Source organism: Saccopteryx bilineata, chromosome 2 (genome assembly GCF_036850765.1).
Source record: "Saccopteryx bilineata isolate mSacBil1 chromosome 2, mSacBil1_pri_phased_curated, whole genome shotgun sequence".
Taxonomy (NCBI): Eukaryota; Metazoa; Chordata; class Mammalia; order Chiroptera; family Emballonuridae; genus Saccopteryx; species Saccopteryx bilineata.
The window spans coordinates 376,623,424-376,641,771 of NC_089491.1; the positions used below are offsets into that span (position 1 = coordinate 376,623,424).

Genomic DNA, 18,348 nt, shown 5'->3' on the forward strand with positions numbered 1-18,348 from the left:
GGATTTCTCCTTTGGGACTTCTTTTTATTTTACTTTATTTATTTATTTTTTTTAGATTTTAGAGAGAGAGAGAGTAGAGGAGAGAGAAGGGGGGAGGAGCAGAAAGCATCAACTCTCATATGTGCCTTGACCAGGCATGTCCAGGGTTTTAAACCGGTGACCTCGGCGTTCCAGGTCGACGCTTTATCCACTGCGCCACCACAGGTCAGGCTCCTTTCATTCTTAAGCTCCGTTTAGCCTCTCCTTCCCTGTCTGCAGCCTCCAGGATTAATTTACTCATCCATTCAACAAATATAAAGTACCTACTATGTGCCAGGTAGGGAGGTACATCAATGGGTAAGGCAGAGAGAAGTCCATGCCTTTAGGAAGCTTACATCTTAGTGGGAGACAATAAATAAGTGACGTATACATTTTAGACAATGAGAAATGCTAAGGAAAGAAACCGAATAGAAGATAGGAAGAATGTGGGGGGTGCAATTCATGTAGGGTGGTCGAGGGAGGTCTCCATGAGAAGAGACTGAAGGAGGGGAGTCTGAGCCATGCTCAATCCGGGGTGGGAGCAGAGGGCGAGAACTCCAGCAGAGAGAACGAGCAGCAAGTGCCAAGGCCTGAGAAGGGGCCGTATCTGGCATGTGCAGGAACAGTAGGGAGGCCTTTGAGGCTGAAGCAGTGAGGGAGGTGATAGGGGATAGGTCAGAGAGGTCACGGGAGACAGGTGACATAGGACCCTGTATGTCACTGTGAGGTCTTTGGCTCTTTGGGAGATGGGATATTACTGAGGGGCACTGAGCAGAGGAATAACTTCATGACTTAAGTTTGATGGGTCTCACTGGATGCGCACTGAGAAGAGACTCAGAGGGACAAGGTCCGAAGCTGAGCTAGGAAGAAGGCTTTCGCAGTTTACAGCTGAGAGATGATGGGGTATGAACCTGGGTGATAAAAGCAATCAGATCCTGAATATATTTTGAAGGTAGAGCCAAAGTGTTTGCTGACTCAGAGGCAGAGTGTGGAAAAAGGGTAGAGGATGACTCCCAAGATGTCAGGGCTGAGCAGCTGGAGGGATGGGCCATCACTCGCTGCTGTGGGCAAGCTTGACGGACACACAGAATTAGAGAGATATCAATAGCCCCGTTCGAGGCCAGTTAGATTTGAGATGCTTATTAATACATCCAGGCATCTCCAGACTTCAGTAGGCAGTCAGAGATACAACTTTGAAAATAACAAATTTGAGAGTCATCATAATGTTGAATCTGTATATTGTTGGTTTTTAAAACTATGCGACTAGATGAAATCACCCAGGAAATATGTGTAAACTGAAGAAAAACAGGTTTGGAGACAGAGCCTTGGGGCAGCCCAGCCAGAATTTGAGAGGAGGGGAGGACCCAGCAAAGGAGTCTTAGAAGAGGTAGCCAGAGAGGCAGGAGGCAAAGCTGGCGAGTGTGTCCTGAAGCCAAGTGAAGAAAGTGTTTCAAGGAGGAAGAACTTCAAGGAGGAAGTTGATTTCAAGGGTCATCTGTCAGATCAACACAGAAGATGAGGTCCAAGAATTAACCATTCGACTTAGCGAGGTGGAGGTCACTGGTAGTGTGAGCGGCTCTGTGGCACGGTTGGGGCGGGGCAACCTGGTGGGAGCAGGTTCAAGAAAGACTGGCAGCAGAGAAATTAGGGACAGCAAATACAGGTGACTCTTGCAGGGAGTTTTTCTTGAAAAATAAAAGATATAATAGATGTTAGCTAATGAAGGGAATTTTAACTTCTCGAAACTGGACACACATCAGGGTCTCGGGCTGAGGCTCGGGGTCGATGTTGGGAGCAGGGGAGACCAGATGGCTGGGTAAGGTGTCTGCATGGACACAAGAGCTCCATTCTTTTTTTTTTTTTTTTTTTTATTTATTCATTTTAGAAAGGAGAGAGAGAGAGGAGAGAGAAGGGGGGGGGAGGAGCAGGAAGCATCAACTCCCATATGTGCCTTGACCAGGCAAGCCCAGGGTTTCGAACCGGCGACCTAAGCATTTCCAGGTCGACGCTTTATCCACTGCGCCACCACAGGTCAGGCAAGAGCTCCATTCTTGATTTACCTTCCCCCTTTGGCCCGTGGCATTGACAGGCCATCACCCAGTTGTTCATATTTAATGAAACTCAAAGAAATTCCTTTTACTGTTATTGAGCTTTTTTATATGGTTATTATGATTGCTGGCAATTTGCTTCTCAGAAATGCACAGTGCAGTTTGGAGCCATTCCCAAGCTGATCCTCTTAGCCCTTGTCACCTCCTTTTGAGGCCCATCTTTGTTCTCTCAAACCAGCCTGGCTTGCTTTTCCCTTACCAGCTCTGAACGCTTCCAGGCTAGGCAACTGGGGAAGAGGAGGCCTAGGAACTGTTAATTGGCTCTAGTCCCAGCGAGCTGACCGAAATAGACGGCAGGACTGTTTGTGCCGAGTGGAATTCCTCCAGGGGAAATGCCACAGCAGGAGGCCAAGGAAGCCTGGCTGGGGTGGTAGGACCCGAGGGGGGAAAGCTGAGTGCCCACAAGGCCTGGCCATGGAGTTTGAGCCAAGCTCTCTCCCGGAGGGAAGAGCTTCGTGAAGCCTACTGTTGTATTTCTTCGAGCCCCTTTCCTCTCTCATTCCCTGTCCCCAGAGAAAGACCAGTGGAACAGCCCCTAGTTCAATGGGCAGGGCTTTGGGGTCCCCAGGCCTCTTCCTGTTCTGTGGTGCCCCCTGTGTCAGATGCGCTCCTCCTGGCGGTGGGGAAGCGCTGTGAAGAGTGTCCTGGTGCCGGTACCCTGGCACGCTGTTGGGGCGGAGGGAAGAGGAAAGTTTTCCCCTGAGTCAGTGAGTTATAAATGAGCTCTGAGGGAGGGCTGGAGATAGACAAATGGAAGAGAGCATGCTTAGGCTCCAAGTGAGACAGGGCATGTGATAGTTACTAGAAATAGCGAGCACTGGTGTGCCATCAGGAGAGCGGGAGGGCAAGAGATACAGTAGGAGAGGTAGAGGGGGAGGCGGACGGAGGGGGCAGATTGTTTTGGCCTCTATAAACTTATCATAAAATCAACCAAGGCTCCTACTGGTTTCATAAAGGGAGTTGCTGGATAGGATTTGCATTATAAAAAGATTCTTCTGACCAGGTTATGGAGCCCAGATAAGAGGGACAAGGGACGAGGCCAGAGCTGGGAAGCCATTTTGAAGGCTCTGGGCAGTATTTGAGGCTGAGCTGCAGGTGGTTACGGCTGGGATAATGGTGATGGAAACGAGTATCAGGGAGTAGATGGAGAGAGGTGTCTGCTTAGGAGGTACACTCACGACTTGATTGATTGGTGATGAGGGTGATGCTCAGTTTCACTGTGATTGGAAATACCAGCAGAGCGGCCGGTTCCCCAGACATTCGCTCACTCAGCCTGCCGCACTGAAGGGTCGCGTGATTCTGGCTCAGGGTATCTGTTCAGCAGTGGAAACACAGCTGGCGCGCCCTGGGGAGCCCTCTCATGACTATGAGAGCCATTAAGCCCATGATTATTTAATGGGTGGTGTTACCAGAGGAATTAACCTCATCTCAGGCCCTGAGAGGCCCCCTGACATGCCTGTAACACAGTGGGCTCTTGGTAAACTTTGCTGAGAATGAAACAGGCTGAGACCTGCAGGGTGAGTAGGTGTTAACTAATAAGAGAAGAAAGAGCTCTAAGTAAGGAAAGGACAGCTGCAGAGATGAAGGCTCGAGGACCTGGAGGAAGGCCCCTGGTGGCCAGGGATGAGAGAGATCGGGGGAGGATGGACAGCTCCGTGGTGGCAGCTCGGTGGCAGCCCAAGTGGAAGGCCCACGGCGGGCAGGATTCACTGGGCTGCACTGGGAGGAGATACCTGGGCTGTACACAGACCTGGGCCTCGTCGGCCTATGGAGGGTACCTGGGCACGGTCACCCATGGAACGGGTATCGGCTGAGAAGGACGGGTCCTGAGAACACCAGTGTCTAAGGGCGGTGGAAGGAAGAGGTGGCCAGGGAGGCCGCAGGAATGTGCGAGGCTTTCAAGGAGGTGGGGATGGTCAGAGGGCAGGGACTGAAGAGGGGCTTTTAGATTTAATAATGAGGAGGTCCTTGGTGACCTGAGCAAGGGCAGAGGCTGGGGTGAAAGTCCCCGTACCACTGCTAGCAAAACGAACAAGTGTGAAGTGGGGGGGACTCGGAGGTTTGGCCAAGAAGGGAGGAAGAGAAGGCTGTAGCCGGCGGGGCTGGAGGTGGAGGTGAATGACCTGTGTACATCAAGAGCGGGGGTCCTTGGGGGAGGCTTTTCTACTGGTCTTAGAATGACAGTGCTTTCCAGTATAGGGAAAGGAGGGACAGGGGTCCCACCTGGCACTGGACGCCTTATGTGATGTTCTCGGAGCCTGAGAGAGCTACTATTGCTCATGCAGTAAACCGCTGTAAACTTCACCAGCCAAGGGACTTTGTTGGGAAAGTTGTAGCAAACCAGAACTATAAAATATAAAACTGAACGAAATGCCGCCTTTTCTTTGGAGACTATGCAACAATCCCAATTACCAGTGTTGCTAAATGTAAGTTTCAGTGACTGGATGTAAACTGCTGTTAAAAGCAAATGGTACAATTAAAATGGTGGAAGTGGTATAAAACAATTACATAACTGCCTAAGAGTCCTTTTGCAGTCTTTATACACAATTTAGCCTCACTTTGAATAATATGAAGGAAACGTTAAGCATGATTTATGTCCAAATTACACATTTTAAGTATAAGGTTCCAAATTAATGAGGTCCTTAAGTACTTTGATCAGAGTCTTATAGTCATGTATCTACACCATTTCTTAATCACTGCTCATTTCTAAACATTGACTGGAACTGCGTCTCTTTTCCCGTTTATGGTTAATCTCAGAATCCCCACAACAGCAGGGAGATGGATGTCTCTCTGTTTTGCTTGCCCAGTTTGCAGCCCCTGGGCCACAGAGCTCTGAGTGATCCTAGGAGGGATACTTACAAACATTGGTTTGCAACCTAGAGGAGTGTTTCAAGAGCAAGTGGGGAGGAAACTAAAACCAAAGCAAAATGGAGGGAAGTGGAGGGCCAGCGGTCTGCAGCTTGCTTTAGTAGATTCCGCTGTGGCATCCTAACTGAAGGCTCGCTCAGAGCCCAGCCCGGCCTCCGAACAGTTTGAGTCCAGGGTAATAATGGCTGCAGAGGGAGAGAGGGAGATGAGTAAGAAGCTCTAGGCCAGTTTTCCTTTGTTTGCACTCTGTCCTGTTCTGATGTCCTTCCGTTTCATAACAGAGGTCTCAGGGAGAGTCATTCACCAATTTTAGTTAAGTGAGCCTGAGCCCAGGGCTCCTCCTGGGAGAGCCTCTGCCTGCCTTCCCAGCCCTGCCAGCCACTAACTCGTCTGGTGTTTTTATCAGCAGCGTGGTCTGAGAATTGTAAAAATCATAAAGGTAATTCAGTCCAATTCCCACCCCCATGTAGACGTCCTGTCTCTCTGACAGACAGACATTCCGCCTCTGGCTAAATGGTTCCAGAGAAGGGAGAACATTACTTCTAAAGGCGACCGATTCCATCTTTTGAAACGTTTCCTTCTCTGAATCTGAAATCTGCCTTCTTGAAATTTCTACCCTGAAGTCTTAGTTTGAACCCACGGATGGGGTTGGTACCCTGGTGGGTAGCACTACTCTGGCATCCTGGCCACAACCATCGCTGGTTTCCTCTGAACCAGCTCCTATTGCAAATCTGCCTTTCACAATGTCCCTCAGAATGAAACCTGACACTCTAGATGTGGCCCAAGTGTGCAGAACACACTAAGACTATTATTTTTCTTCTGTGATTGAACTTTTGGAAATGTCCAAGATTGCAGTAGCTTTTTTAGTGACCACACCTAGACTGTTAGCTCCCATTTAACTTTTTTTTTTTTTTTAAGATTTTATTTATTGATTTTAGAGAGAGGAAAAAGAGAAGAAAGGCGGGAGGGGGGCAAGGAGGAATGGGAAGCATCAACTCGCAATTGCTTCTCCTATGTGCCTTGACTGGGCATGCCCAGGGTTTTGAACCAGTGACCTATGCATTCCAGGTTGGTGTTCTATCCACTGCACCACCACAGGCCAGGTTTCCATTTTGCTTTGAGTTAAAACCACTGGGACTGTTTTACATGAAACTCACTATTAAGCTGTCTTCCTGTCCTATATACATATGACTTCTTAAAACTCAAGTGCAGGATTTATTCAACTTCAAATTTTAAAACACCGTTTATTGATTACTTACTATATGCTCAGTGCTTTTCATAAGAATTGTTGACTACTCCTGGAACCCAGTGAGGATGACATTACCTCTGTTTTACAGATGGTGCAGTGGGGCTGAGAGAGGAATGCCCTAGCCTCCCTACTGGAGCCTCATGCACATCCCACTTTTTTTGTTTGTCTTTTGGCATGAGAGAGACAGGGAGAAAGGGAGGGAGGAAGAAAGGGAGGGAGGGAAGGAGGGAAGAAGGGAGGGAGGAAGCATCAACTTGTAGTTGAGTTACCTTAGTTGTTCATTGATTGCTTCTCATACGTGCCTTGACCTGGGGGCTTCAGCTGAGCCAGTGACCCCTTGCTCAAGTCAGCATCCTTGGGCTTCAAGCCAGTGACCTTTGGGCTCAAGCCAGCGACCATGGGATCATGTTGATGATCCCAAGCTCAAGCCGGCAACCTTGGGGTTTTGAACCTGGGATCTGTGTCCCAGGTCAATGCTTTATCCACTGTGCCACCACTGGACAGTCTACATCCCAGTTTTTAAAGATCTCTTTGAACCCTAATACACCCATTGTGTTTACAATCCTTCTCCATCTGGTGACATCTGCAAGTTGAACTTACCTAGTCGGTTGTTGCAGTTTCCCAAAGTTGGGAGGTGGTTAGACTATTCTAAAGCCACATTTTCCAGCCTCAAGGGCACAAAACTAATTTAGTAAGTCACCAGCATTAAAAAATATGAATAGAGTGGAAAAATATCAAAGTCCATCACATGTAGTGAGGGCAGAATTTGTTTCTGGAAACTCTAATTGCATGAGCACAGGACAGGGAAGTGCATAGGTGTATATGTGGGTGTGGGTGCACACTGGGTCTTTTTTTTAAAAATTTATTGATTTGGTCCTGGCCGGTTAGCTCAGCGGTAGAGCGTCAGCCTGGCGTGCGGGGGACCCGGGTTCGATTCCCGGCCAGGGCACATAGGAGAAGCGCCCATTTGCTTCTCCACCTCCCCTTCCTTCCTCTCTGTTTCTCTCTTCCCCTCCCGCAGCCAAGGCTCCATTGGAGCAAAGATGGCCCGGGTGCTGGGGATGGCTCCTTGGCCTCTGCCCCAGGCACTAGAGTGGCTCTGGTTGTGGCAGAGCGACGCCCCGGAGGGGCAGAGCATCGCCCCCTGGTGGGCAGAGCATCACCCCTGGTGGGCATGCCGGGTGGATCCCGGTCGGGTCGGGCGCATGCGGGAGTCTGTCTGACTGTCTCTCCCCGTTTCCAGCTTCAGAAAAAATACAAAAAAAAAAAAAAATTATTGATTTTAGCAAGAGGAAGGGAGAGAGAGAGACAAGAACATCATTCTGTTCCTGTATGTGCCCTGACTGGGGATGGAACTGGCAACATCTGCACTTTGGGATGATGCTCTAACCAACTGAGCTATCCGGCCAGGGCTGGGTCTTGATGTAAATTGTTTTTATAACTGTGGTTCATGGTCTGACCAGTTTGAACACCACTCTAAAGAAATAATGTTTTTGAGTCAACTTAGATTGTTTTCATTATAATGCTACAACTTAATTATGTACACACAAAAATCTGTGTATGAACTCATTGATCTAGCTCCTATACAATTAATTAAATAACTGCCAAAAAGCCAGTAAAATTCAAACCAACATCGTCATTCTGGGAGACATTAGTTTGAACCTGAATTGCTGCTGCCATCATACGCACAGCACAGACTTGACATCCTGGGCTCCTTGCCTTCCGCACGCCCACCCTGCAGTGTCTAGTGCAGAGAGACAATCCTCCCACGCTTCTGAAGAGCTGTAATCCCTCACATTGCACAAATGTATCATGAGTTAAATGTGCAGAATTAAATTGTCTTAATTAGCCCACGCAGTTAGAGTGGTGCCACATGGCACTAATGCAGTTGTAAACACACGTACAGGCCTGGAACTGTGCAAATCTGGGGTAACAGTCACCCAGGGATCTATAGTATTTGTTCATTTTTAAAAGATGATCTTCACAGTGAAAACAAGAGTAAAACATTCTGGCAGAGAAAGCAGGAGTCTCCAAGGAGAAACCTGAAGACCCCTCCCTAGTTTGAGGTACCCTGGTTGACCTTGCCGCAGCAAACTCTGCGACTGTGGATCTCAGCTTAGGTGAGGGCACGTGCAGCCCAGCCCCCAGACTAGACTGTCATCCTGCCTGAGTGCCTTCCCTTCTTGTTTATAAGAATATTATGAAAATTGTAGTCAGGTGCCTTGTTGAAACAAAATGCTCAGTGTATGCCGTTCTGATGTGTCTGCCCAAACCCCATAGCACAGATCTGTTCAGCCTGGAAGATTCCTCAAGATTACTGCCTCCTCACCTCAGTAGTTGTGTTGCTGCTCCATCGTTTGTTCTGGGTTTTGCCAGGATCAGTGCCTACTATTTCAGGATCTGCCTCTACTCTGGGTTTTGCCAGGATCAGTGCCTACTATTTCAGGATCTGCCTCTACTCTGGGTTTTGCTCAGAGCTGCCCTCTGGCTCCTCACCATTTACAAGTGTGCTACAGGCTCTGCTACTCTGGAGTGTATTTTGTGTGGCCTTAGGGCCCGGAAACCATGTCAGGCATCTGTGTGCCTTCTTCTGAGTCCATCCCCTGTCCTGGATTCAGCCCCCTTCACATTTCCTGTACCTTTCCCACTTAAGAATCTTTGTCCCAAAGAGAGAAGCCAAGCAGACAGCCAAATTGCCAAATGGAATGGTTCCACTTTCCAACCTCTATCCTCTTCTCAACAGATACTGACCAGGGCTCAGTGCCTGAGCCCCTCTGCCATTTTGAGCCCCGGAAGTAATCAATACCCTTCTTGTTTCTGTACTTCCTGAGATCTACTGTCTAGAGGTCTGGGGTACAGGTCAGACTCTGCTCGGTTTCCTTTTCTTTAGTGATTTGTGAACTGTAAGATGGTTTAGATTATTTCTCTGCAAATTCTCATGATTTCCATTTTACCTATCTTATATTTATCTTAGTTTAGACTTAAGTTCAGAGTAGAGTTTCCCTTCATTTCTTCCTCAACATTCTGTATTTTCCTTTATTAAAAAATTTAGAATATATTTATTGCGAGAAAATGACAAAATACAGAAAAGTCCAGCAAAATCCAACCACCAAGAAATAACAATTTTTAACATTTTAGCATTCTAAGACCTTTTCCTGCTAGATTCGTACATTGACGTGTATATACATTGAAACAAAAATGGAATTTACTCTGTTTTTGTTCTCATTATATTCAGCGATTAGCTTCCTACTCTTGGTGTTACCTATGGGGCCAACTAGGTGATACCTAGTATGGGCTATACCTATTGTTCTGTGTTGAAGTGTGAATTCACATAAAGCAATTCCCCATATGCTGTAGATCAGTACCTGGGCCACTGGGCCTTTGTGGTAAAGGTTGAACAGAAAGCACCCAAGACTTTCACATGGAGGGAGCGGGTGTGTCCTTCTTGTCACAGATCCTGACTGAGCGAAGCTTCTCTCCCTTTCTGGCTTGGCATCTGGCTATAGCTGCAGTGATCAGGAAGCTTAAGTCAGAGCTGGAGGATTGATCAGCTGGGGGGACTCCCCCACCTTCCATATCGGGACTCTGACCTAGCTAGGGCGAGTCAGCAGTTCCCCTCAGAGAGGGCCCCAAAGGTTTAGTTACTGAAGCGGCTCTTGATATAATCTTAAAATCTTCGTGTTATCTCAGGCTTGATGATGACTGGAGGGGGCAGTCCAGGGAAGGCAGGACCAGCTGACCTCACAGCCTTGGATGGCCGAGTCTGAACAGAGGAGGTCATCTACTGAAAAAGATGTAGGGTTGCTAAGTTTGAGTGGGGTTAGTGTGGGGAAAGGTCCTTCCCCTCTCTTGGGGAAGCAGCAGCAAATAGAGACAAAACGGGAATCTGAGACGAGTGGGTCTGGGTTCTGCTTGTGCCTCATGTGCATTACTCTCTTCTCTTCCCGCAGATCCACAGACCAGCATGGCTGCCACTGCTGCTGTCAGTCCCAGCGACTACCTGCAGCCCGCTGCCTCCACCACCCAGGTGAGTGGGCAGTGGCCCTGAGGGCGGGGGTCGCATCCGCCAGGAAGGACTCACTGAAGCAGCCATTTAACCACCCTGAACAGTCACTACAAATACCCCAGGACCTGAGATCAGGGAAGGTTCACTTCTATCTTCTGTTTATGAACTAAGAAACCATGGCCACTTACCCGAGGTGCCACAGCTGGGTCGGGGTGAAAAGCAGGATTAAACTCAAACTGTCTTCCATTAGACCCCACTGACCATATAAGGAGATTAGAGACTGTGTCCTCACACCCCAGAGACTCTTGTAGCCTTGAAAGAGCAGCCTTTTTTGCCAGTGAAGTCATGTCCCATGCACTAGGGTACACTTTACCAGAGGATTTATTCTGCTGTTGCTCCTCCCTGTCTCTTCCCCTCTCTCCCTTCTCATTGGAGAAATCAGGAATCCTTTAATCCCTGCAGTGGGCCAGTGGAACTCCACCTAAGAGCAGAGAGTGATTCTGTGTCCTGTTAGAAACGAGGCCAGTGGGGAGTGAGTGGTCAGCGTGTGCTGTTAGTTCAGTGTCCTGGGATGCTTTTGAGAAAGACATTTCCCCTTTTCTCCATTATTCAATGGAGATACCAGCGGGGGAGACAGGACCACTGCAGAGGGTGGATGCTGGCACCCTGCCCGCCATTGAAGTGGGCGGGGCCTGCCAAGAGATGCTGATCAGGGCTGAGCAGCAGGCCCACAAGTCTCACTACTTTCTCTGCTTGGTGTTTTGCAGGACTCCCAGCCGTCTCCCTTAGCCCTGCTTGCTGCAACATGTAGCAAAATTGGGCCTCCAGCTGTAGAGGCGGCTGTGACACCTCCTGCTCCCCCCCAGCCCACACCACGGAAGCTTGTCCCTATCAAACCTGCCCCTCTCCCTCTTAGCCCCGGCAAGAACAGTTTTGGAATCTTGTCCTCCAAAGGAAACATACTTCAGATTCAGGGGTCACAACTGAGCACGTCCTATCCTGGGGGTCAGCTGGTGTTTGCTATCCAGAATCCCACCATGATCAACAAAGGGACCCGATCAAATGCCAACATCCAGTACCAGGCAGTCTCTCAGATTCAGGCGAGCAGCTCCCAGACCATCCAAGTACAGCCCGGGCTCACTAACCAGATCCAGATCATCCCTGGCACCAACCAAGCCATCATCACCCCTGCACCGTCCGGTCACAAGCCTGTCCCCATCAAGCCAGCCCCTGTCCAGAAGTCGAGTACGACTACCACCCCTGTGCAGAGCGGGGCCAATGTGGTGAAACTGACAGGTGGAGGAGGCAACGTGACACTTACTCTGCCTGTCAACAACCTCATGAACACCAGCGACACTGGGGCCACCACTCAGCTCCTCACAGAGAGCCCCCCCACCCCACTGTCTAAGACTAACAAGAAAGCCAGAAAGAAGAGTCTGCCCGCCTCCCAGCCCTCTGTGGCCGTGGCTGAGCAGGTAGAGACGGTGCTGATTGAGACCACAGCAGACAACATCATCCAGGCCGGGAACAACCTGCTCATCGTGCAGAGCCCTGGCGGGGGCCAGCCGGCCGTGGTCCAGCAGGTGCAGGTGGTGCCCCCCAAGGCCGAGCAGCAGCAGGTGGTACAGATCCCCCAGCAGGCCCTGAGGGTGGTACAGGCGGCATCTGCCACCCTCCCCACTGTCCCCCAGAAGCCGTCCCAGAACTTTCAGATCCAGGCGGCTGAGCCGACGTCTACTCAGGTACCGAGCGTCCTCTGTGCCCGCCTCCCTCTCCTCCTCAGCACTAACTGGCTAGTGCTCCACCCCCTCAGCTTGCTTTCAGAGATGATGCCAGTGCATCTCCCGATTTGATCTGAATGTTGGCAGTCAGTATCATTTGGGGTGGGCAGTAAGTGGCCACTTCTGCCTGACAAGTGGGTTCTCTTCAGGTCCTAGGGCCAAGTGCAGCTCATCTGTAGAAATCAGATGAAACAGACCCACATACCTATATTTTGGCCCACTTTTTCCTTATGGAGGTCTTTTGGAGGAATGTGGGGGGGGGCATATACCTACTTTTTAACAAGTTTATTTTTCTCAAAATAGAATTATATACTCGGAATGGTAACAAGAATGAAAAAATCCAGTCAGAACCATAAAGTAAGACAGAAAAATGCTGATCATTGTTAAAACAAGGAAAAAATAGGAAGCAGCAGCTTAGCTTAAGGGCAGGAACATTTGGGCTAGTCATCTTTGATGTTAACTTCAAGAATGTTCTTATTTTTGGTTTTTCTTGAGATGCTCTAATACTCTGGAATCTACATGGCTCTATGAGGCAGGGCTTTTTTTGTTTTTTGTTTTTTCTGTGACAGAGAGAGGGACAGATAGGGACAGACAGACAAGAAGGGAGAGAGATGAGAAGCATCAATTCTTCCTTGCGGCACCTTAGTTGTTCATTGATTGATTTCTCATATATTATGCCTTGGCCGGGGGGCTACAGCAGACCAAGTGACCCCTTGCTCAAGCCAGCGACCCCGGGCTTAAGCTGGTGAGCCTTGCTCAAACCAGATGAGCCCGCGCTCAAGCTGGCGACCTCGGGACCTCGAACCTGGGTCCTCCGTGTCCCAGTCCAACACTCTATCCACTGTGCCACCACCTGGTCAGGCGTATGACTACTAAATTCTAGAGATTATACTCTGTTTCCTGGAATTCAGAGAGGTTTATAAAGTATCCAAATCTCATAGTGCATAGATGACCGGAGCCAGAATTCAACTCATTTCAAACCCCAAATTCTTCTGTTTACACCTTGACTCATTATGTCTTATGTGTGGCAGGTGCTACAATTAAAGTTGAGGACAAGGATTGTTTTTTCATATAAAAAGAAACAGCTCCTCGACCCTGGCCTGTTGGCTCAGTGAGTGGTAGAGCGTCAGTCTGGCATGTGGATGTCCCAGGTTCGATTCTGGGGATGGGTGCTGGGGATGGGCACTGAAGATGGCTACATGGAGCCTACGCATTAGGCACTAAAAATAGCTCAGTTGGGAGCATGGCCCAAGATGGGCAGAGCATCGGCCTCAGATGGGGGATTGCCAGTGGATCCCAGTCAGAGCACATGCGGGACTCAGCCTCTCTGTCTCCCATTCTCTCTCTTGGAAAAGAAGAAAAAAAGACAGCTCCTGCATTGAGGAATTCGTAATCTAGTCTTGGATAGAAAAAAATGAGGCATCACAGTGAGTGACAGTAGGAGGCTGGATAATCTGCTGCATGGAGAGGTGCCCTTGAGCCTGAGCTATGGACAGGGATGCCCTGAGAGCCTGCCCTCAAGTGCCTCCTCCTTTCTGGCATATCAGGTATTGCCAAGTGATTTCCTCTGAACTGTTTCATTTACCTATTACAATACCTGTGAGGTTCCATTATCAAACCTACCTTACAGGTAAAGAACTGGGTGAGAGACCATCACAGGTGCGCACAGCCTCAGCAATGCCTCCCGTCCCTTCCTGAGGTTCCGTATCTTGAGGTTGATGGAGCTGCGGCTTAAGTCCAGGTCTTCCTAAGGAAATGATCATCCATATGCAGAAAGTTAGCTACAATATATATTTTTTTGTTTTAATTTTTAAAAAAGATTTTATTGACTTTACAGAGAGAGGAGGTGGGGTAGCAAGAATTACCAACTCATAGTTGCTTCACTTTAGTTGTTCATTGCTTGCGTGTTACTTATCATATGTGCCTTGACCAGGCAAGCCCAGGGTTTTGAACTGGTGATCTCAGCATTCCAGATCAACACTCTATGCACTGTGCTACCACAGGCCAGTCCCCCCTACCTCCCTCCCTTTCCTCCTTTCTCTCCCTCCCTTCCTTCCTATCTTCCCTTCCTTCCTTCCTATCCTCCCTTCCTTCCTTCCTTTCTTCTCTCTCTTTCTTTCTTTAATGAGAAAGACAGACAAGAAGGGAGAGAGATGAGAAGCATCAACTTATAGTTGCAGCACCTTAGTTATTCATTGATTGCTTTCTTATATGTGCCTTGACTGGGGGGCTTCAAGCCAGTGACATTTGGGCTCAAGCAACTTTGGGGTCATGTCTGTGATCCCATGCTCAAGCTGGTAAGCTCGCGCTTAAGCCAGTAACCTTGCGGGTTCCTGAGTCCTTAGCATCCCAGGCTGATGCTCTATCCACTGCGCCACTGCCTGGTTAGGCCAGTACATTATTTCTTAATAATAACATAGTTTTCCATTATCCTGAGGTGTGCTGTCTTTTATATAATGAATACCCTGTTAACTGTATATCTAGGCTGTTTCCAATCTTAGAGCTAAATAAATTCCTAAAAGTGAGGCAAAGGATATCTACATTTTAAAAAATGTATTGTTTTCTTTATCAGAGATTGTCAGTCCACGGGTCAAACCTGGCCCACCGTCTGTTTTTGTAAATAAAGGTTAACACATGCCCATGTTACTTGAGATCAGCCAGTTGTGCATCCTTTTCACTGCAAGGCAGAGAGCGCATGGCTTGCAAAGCCGAAAAGTATTTCCTCTCTGCCTTTTACGGAAAAAGTTTGCTGATCCCTGCTCTACATTATGAACATACAGTTTTCTAGTAACAAAAACTTCAGCTACACAAAAAATAGCAATGATTAGAAAAGGGGCACATACCAGAAAACTGGAAATGAAATTTGTGTATTTATTAGGAGATGACATGAGATTTGTTTGCTTGCTTTTAGCAGAAATACAGTCCTAAATAATTCAGGAATCAAAAGAACCTGTCAAAATCACAACAGGATTTAAAAAAAAATTTTATTTTATTTTATTTATTCATTTTTAGAGAGGAGAGAGACAGAGAGGGAGAGAGAGGAGAGAGAGACAGAGAGAGAGAAGGGGGGAGGAGCTGGAAGCATCAACTCCCATATGTGCCTTGACCAGGCAAGCCCAGGGTTTCGAACCGGAGACCTCAGCATTTCCAGGTCAACGCTTTATCCACTGCGCCACCACAGGTCAGGCAACAGGATTTTTTTTACAAAGAACTTTTTCCCTGAATCATTTGAGCATAAGTTGCCACCGAATGCCATATAGAAAGTGTGTAATTCTTACAAGGGCATTCTACATAACAAAAATACAACCATCAAACATAGGAAGTTAGTGAAACAGACTAATGTCTAATTCAAGACCACGTTCAGGCCTCACCACTTGCCCCAATAATTCCTTTGTGGCAAAAGGCTCTCAGCCAGTATCACATCTTGCATTTCATCGTGTCGTCTCCTTGGTCTCTTCTGATCTGGAGCAGTGCCTCGGTCTGCCCTTGACTTTTTTGAAGGCTACAGGCCATTTATTTAATAGTGTTTCTCGGTTTAGGTTTGTGTGATGTTTCCTCAACACTAGATGGCAGGTTGTGTTTTATTTGTGTGTGTGTGGGAATAGCACTTTGAGACTGTAGAAATATCCCATTCCTCATCAGACTTTTGCCTACTTGTTTTGGTATCTTTTACTCTGATAGAGATTTTAAAAATTAACTATTTTAGACTGTTTATATTTACAGAAAAGTTGCAGCGGTAGTACAGTATACTTGTCACCTGGCTTCCCCCTTTGTTAAACATCTCATATTACTAGGGTACATTTGTCAAAACAAAGAAACTGACTTTGGTACATTACTGTTAACTAAACTCCAGACTTGGTTTGGATGTTACTGGTTTTTCCATTAATGTCCTCTTTCTCTTCCAGGATCCCGTCCAGATCCCACATTGCACTTACTGGGCATGTCTCCCAGGCCCCTTGGTCTGTTAGTTTCTCAGTCCTTGTTTTTCATGATCTTGACAGACTTGAAACACATGGGTCAGGTGTCCTGTAGAATGTCCCCCAGTCTGGGGTTATGGGTTTTTGGAAAGAGTACCACAGAGGTGAAATGAGGGTATGTATGTGATGTCCACGCAGCATACCTGATGTCAACATGGGTCACTTGGTTAAGGTGATGTTTGCCCGGTTTCTTCATTGCTTCTTGTTACTTTTCCCTTTCTCTACGCTGTCCTTTGGAAGCTAGTCACTAAGTCTCCCACCTTCCTGGAAGGGGACATATTTACATAATATTATTTGGGATTCTCTGTAAGGAAGATTTGTCTCTTTTCCATTTATTTCATTTTTAAAAAATATTTATTTTTTTATTTTTTTATTTTAGGTGAGAGAAAGGGAGATAGTGAGGCAGACTCCCACATGCGCCCCGACTGGAATCCACCTGGCAACCCCATCTGAAGCCAATGCTCAAGTACCAAGCTATTTTTAGCGCCTGAGGCTGGTGAGCTCCAATGGAGCTATCCTCAGTGCCCAGGGCCGATGCCTGAACCAATTGAGCCAGTGGCTGCAGGAGGAAAAGAGAGAGAGAAGGGGAAGAGGGGGGAGGAGAAGCAGATGGTTGCTTTTCATGTGTACCCTGACCGGGAATTGAACCTGGGATGTCCATATGCCAGTCCAACACTCTGTCCACTGAGCCACTGGCCAGGGCCTCCATTTATTTCTTTATTCAGTCATTTACTTATACCAGTAGCAATTCATGATTACTTATTTTATACTTTGGGTTATAATTTAATACATTATTTTTGTTGCTAACATTGGAACTCTTAAGGGTTGGCTCCTGTATCCCTATGACATACTCTTATCCTTTTTTCCTTTTCTTTTTCAATCAGCTTTATTGAGATACTCACATACCATAAAATTCACCCTTTTAAAGTGTACAACTTGGCCCTGGCTGTTTGGCTCAGTGGTAGAGCATTGGCCTGGTGTGTTCTTTGTTTTTTTGTTTTGTTTTGTTTTTACTTTTTAATTTTTTTGGATGTACCGGGTTTGATTCCCGGTCAGGGCACACAGGAGAAGTGACCATCTGCTTCTCCACCCTTTACCCCTTCTCTTCCTCTTTTCCTCCTGCAGCCACTGGCTCAATTGGCTCAAGCAAGCTGGCCTCAAGTGCTGAGGATGGCTCTGTGGCCTCTGCCTCAGGTGCTAAAATAATGACTCCCGTTGCTGAGCAATGGCCCCAGATGGACAGAGCATCGACCCTTAGGTGGGCTTGCTGGGTGGATTCCGGCCCAGACTTTAGTATATTCATAAAGTTGTGCAGCCGTCACCACTATTTAATTGTAGACCATTTTCATCATCCCAAAAGAAATCCTCCTTTAATGCTCACTCCTCATTTCCTTCTCCCCCAACCCACTAATTCATTTTCTATTTTTATGGATTTGTATATTCGGAACATTTCGTGTAAATGGAATCATAAAATAGTTGATCCTTTGTGCCTGGTTTTTTTCACGTAGTGTAATGTTTCTGAGGTTCATCCTTGCATGATTCAGTACTTCATTCCCTGTATTTCCCAAGCTCAGCCCTGGGATCAACCATTTCTCCCAGAAGTCCTGGTTCCTCTTACTGAAGAGTGTGAGAGCAGTTTTTTGTTGTATTTTGTGTGTGTGAGAGAGAGAGAGAGAGAGAGAGAGAGAGAGAGAGAGAGACTGAGACAGACAGGAAGGGAGAGAGATGAGAAGCATCAATTTGTAGTTGTAGCACTTTTAGTTGTTCAAGGATTGCTTCTGATATGTGCCTTGACTGGGGGGCTCCAGCCGAGCCAGTGACCCCTTGCTCAAGCTAGCAACCTTGGGCTTCAAGCCAGTGACCTTGGGGTCATATTGATGATCCCACACTCAAGCCGGTGACACCACGCTCAAGTCAGATGAGCCCATGCTCATGCTGACGACCTTGGGTTTTCAAACCTGGGACCTCAGCATCCTGGGTTGACACTATCCGCTGTGTCACCACTGCTTAGGCAGAAAAGAGGTGTTTTCATTCTTATGATGATGGTTGTATCTTTTGTGAGGTCATTTATTATTATTATTATTATTATTATTATTATTATTAAGTGAAAGGAGGGAGACAGGGAGGCAGAAACAGACTCCCATATGGGCCCCGACCGGGATCCATCTGGCAAGCCCCCTACAGGGTAATGCTCTACCCATCTTGGGCCACTGCTCAGCAACTGAGCTATTATCAGCACCTGAGGCAAGGCCATACAGCCATCTTCAGTGCCCAGGGCCAAACTGCTCAAATCATTCGAGCCATGGCCGGGGGGTGGGGGCGGATAGAGAAGCAGATGGTC

General features: G+C 47.6%; 1 protein-coding gene and 1 long non-coding RNA gene across 2 annotated transcripts in view; one reads left to right on the plus strand and one right to left on the minus strand.

Moving 5' to 3' along the window:
* Positions 1 to 18,348, plus strand: part of SP2 (Sp2 transcription factor) — a 28,142-nt gene that overhangs the window by 5,428 nt on the left and 4,366 nt on the right. Inside the window, exons 2-3 of the mRNA XM_066263826.1 lie at positions 10,194 to 10,270; positions 11,017 to 11,991. Coding sequence (XP_066119923.1) covers positions 10,194 to 10,270; positions 11,017 to 11,991 — 1,052 coding nt within the window. The remainder of the gene's footprint in view (positions 1 to 10,193; positions 10,271 to 11,016; positions 11,992 to 18,348) is intronic.
* Positions 1 to 18,348, minus strand: part of LOC136327061 (uncharacterized) — a 36,476-nt gene that overhangs the window by 3,551 nt on the left and 14,577 nt on the right. Inside the window, exon 2 of the long non-coding RNA XR_010729552.1 lies at positions 13,654 to 13,777. This is a non-coding gene — a long non-coding RNA (uncharacterized lncRNA). The remainder of the gene's footprint in view (positions 1 to 13,653; positions 13,778 to 18,348) is intronic.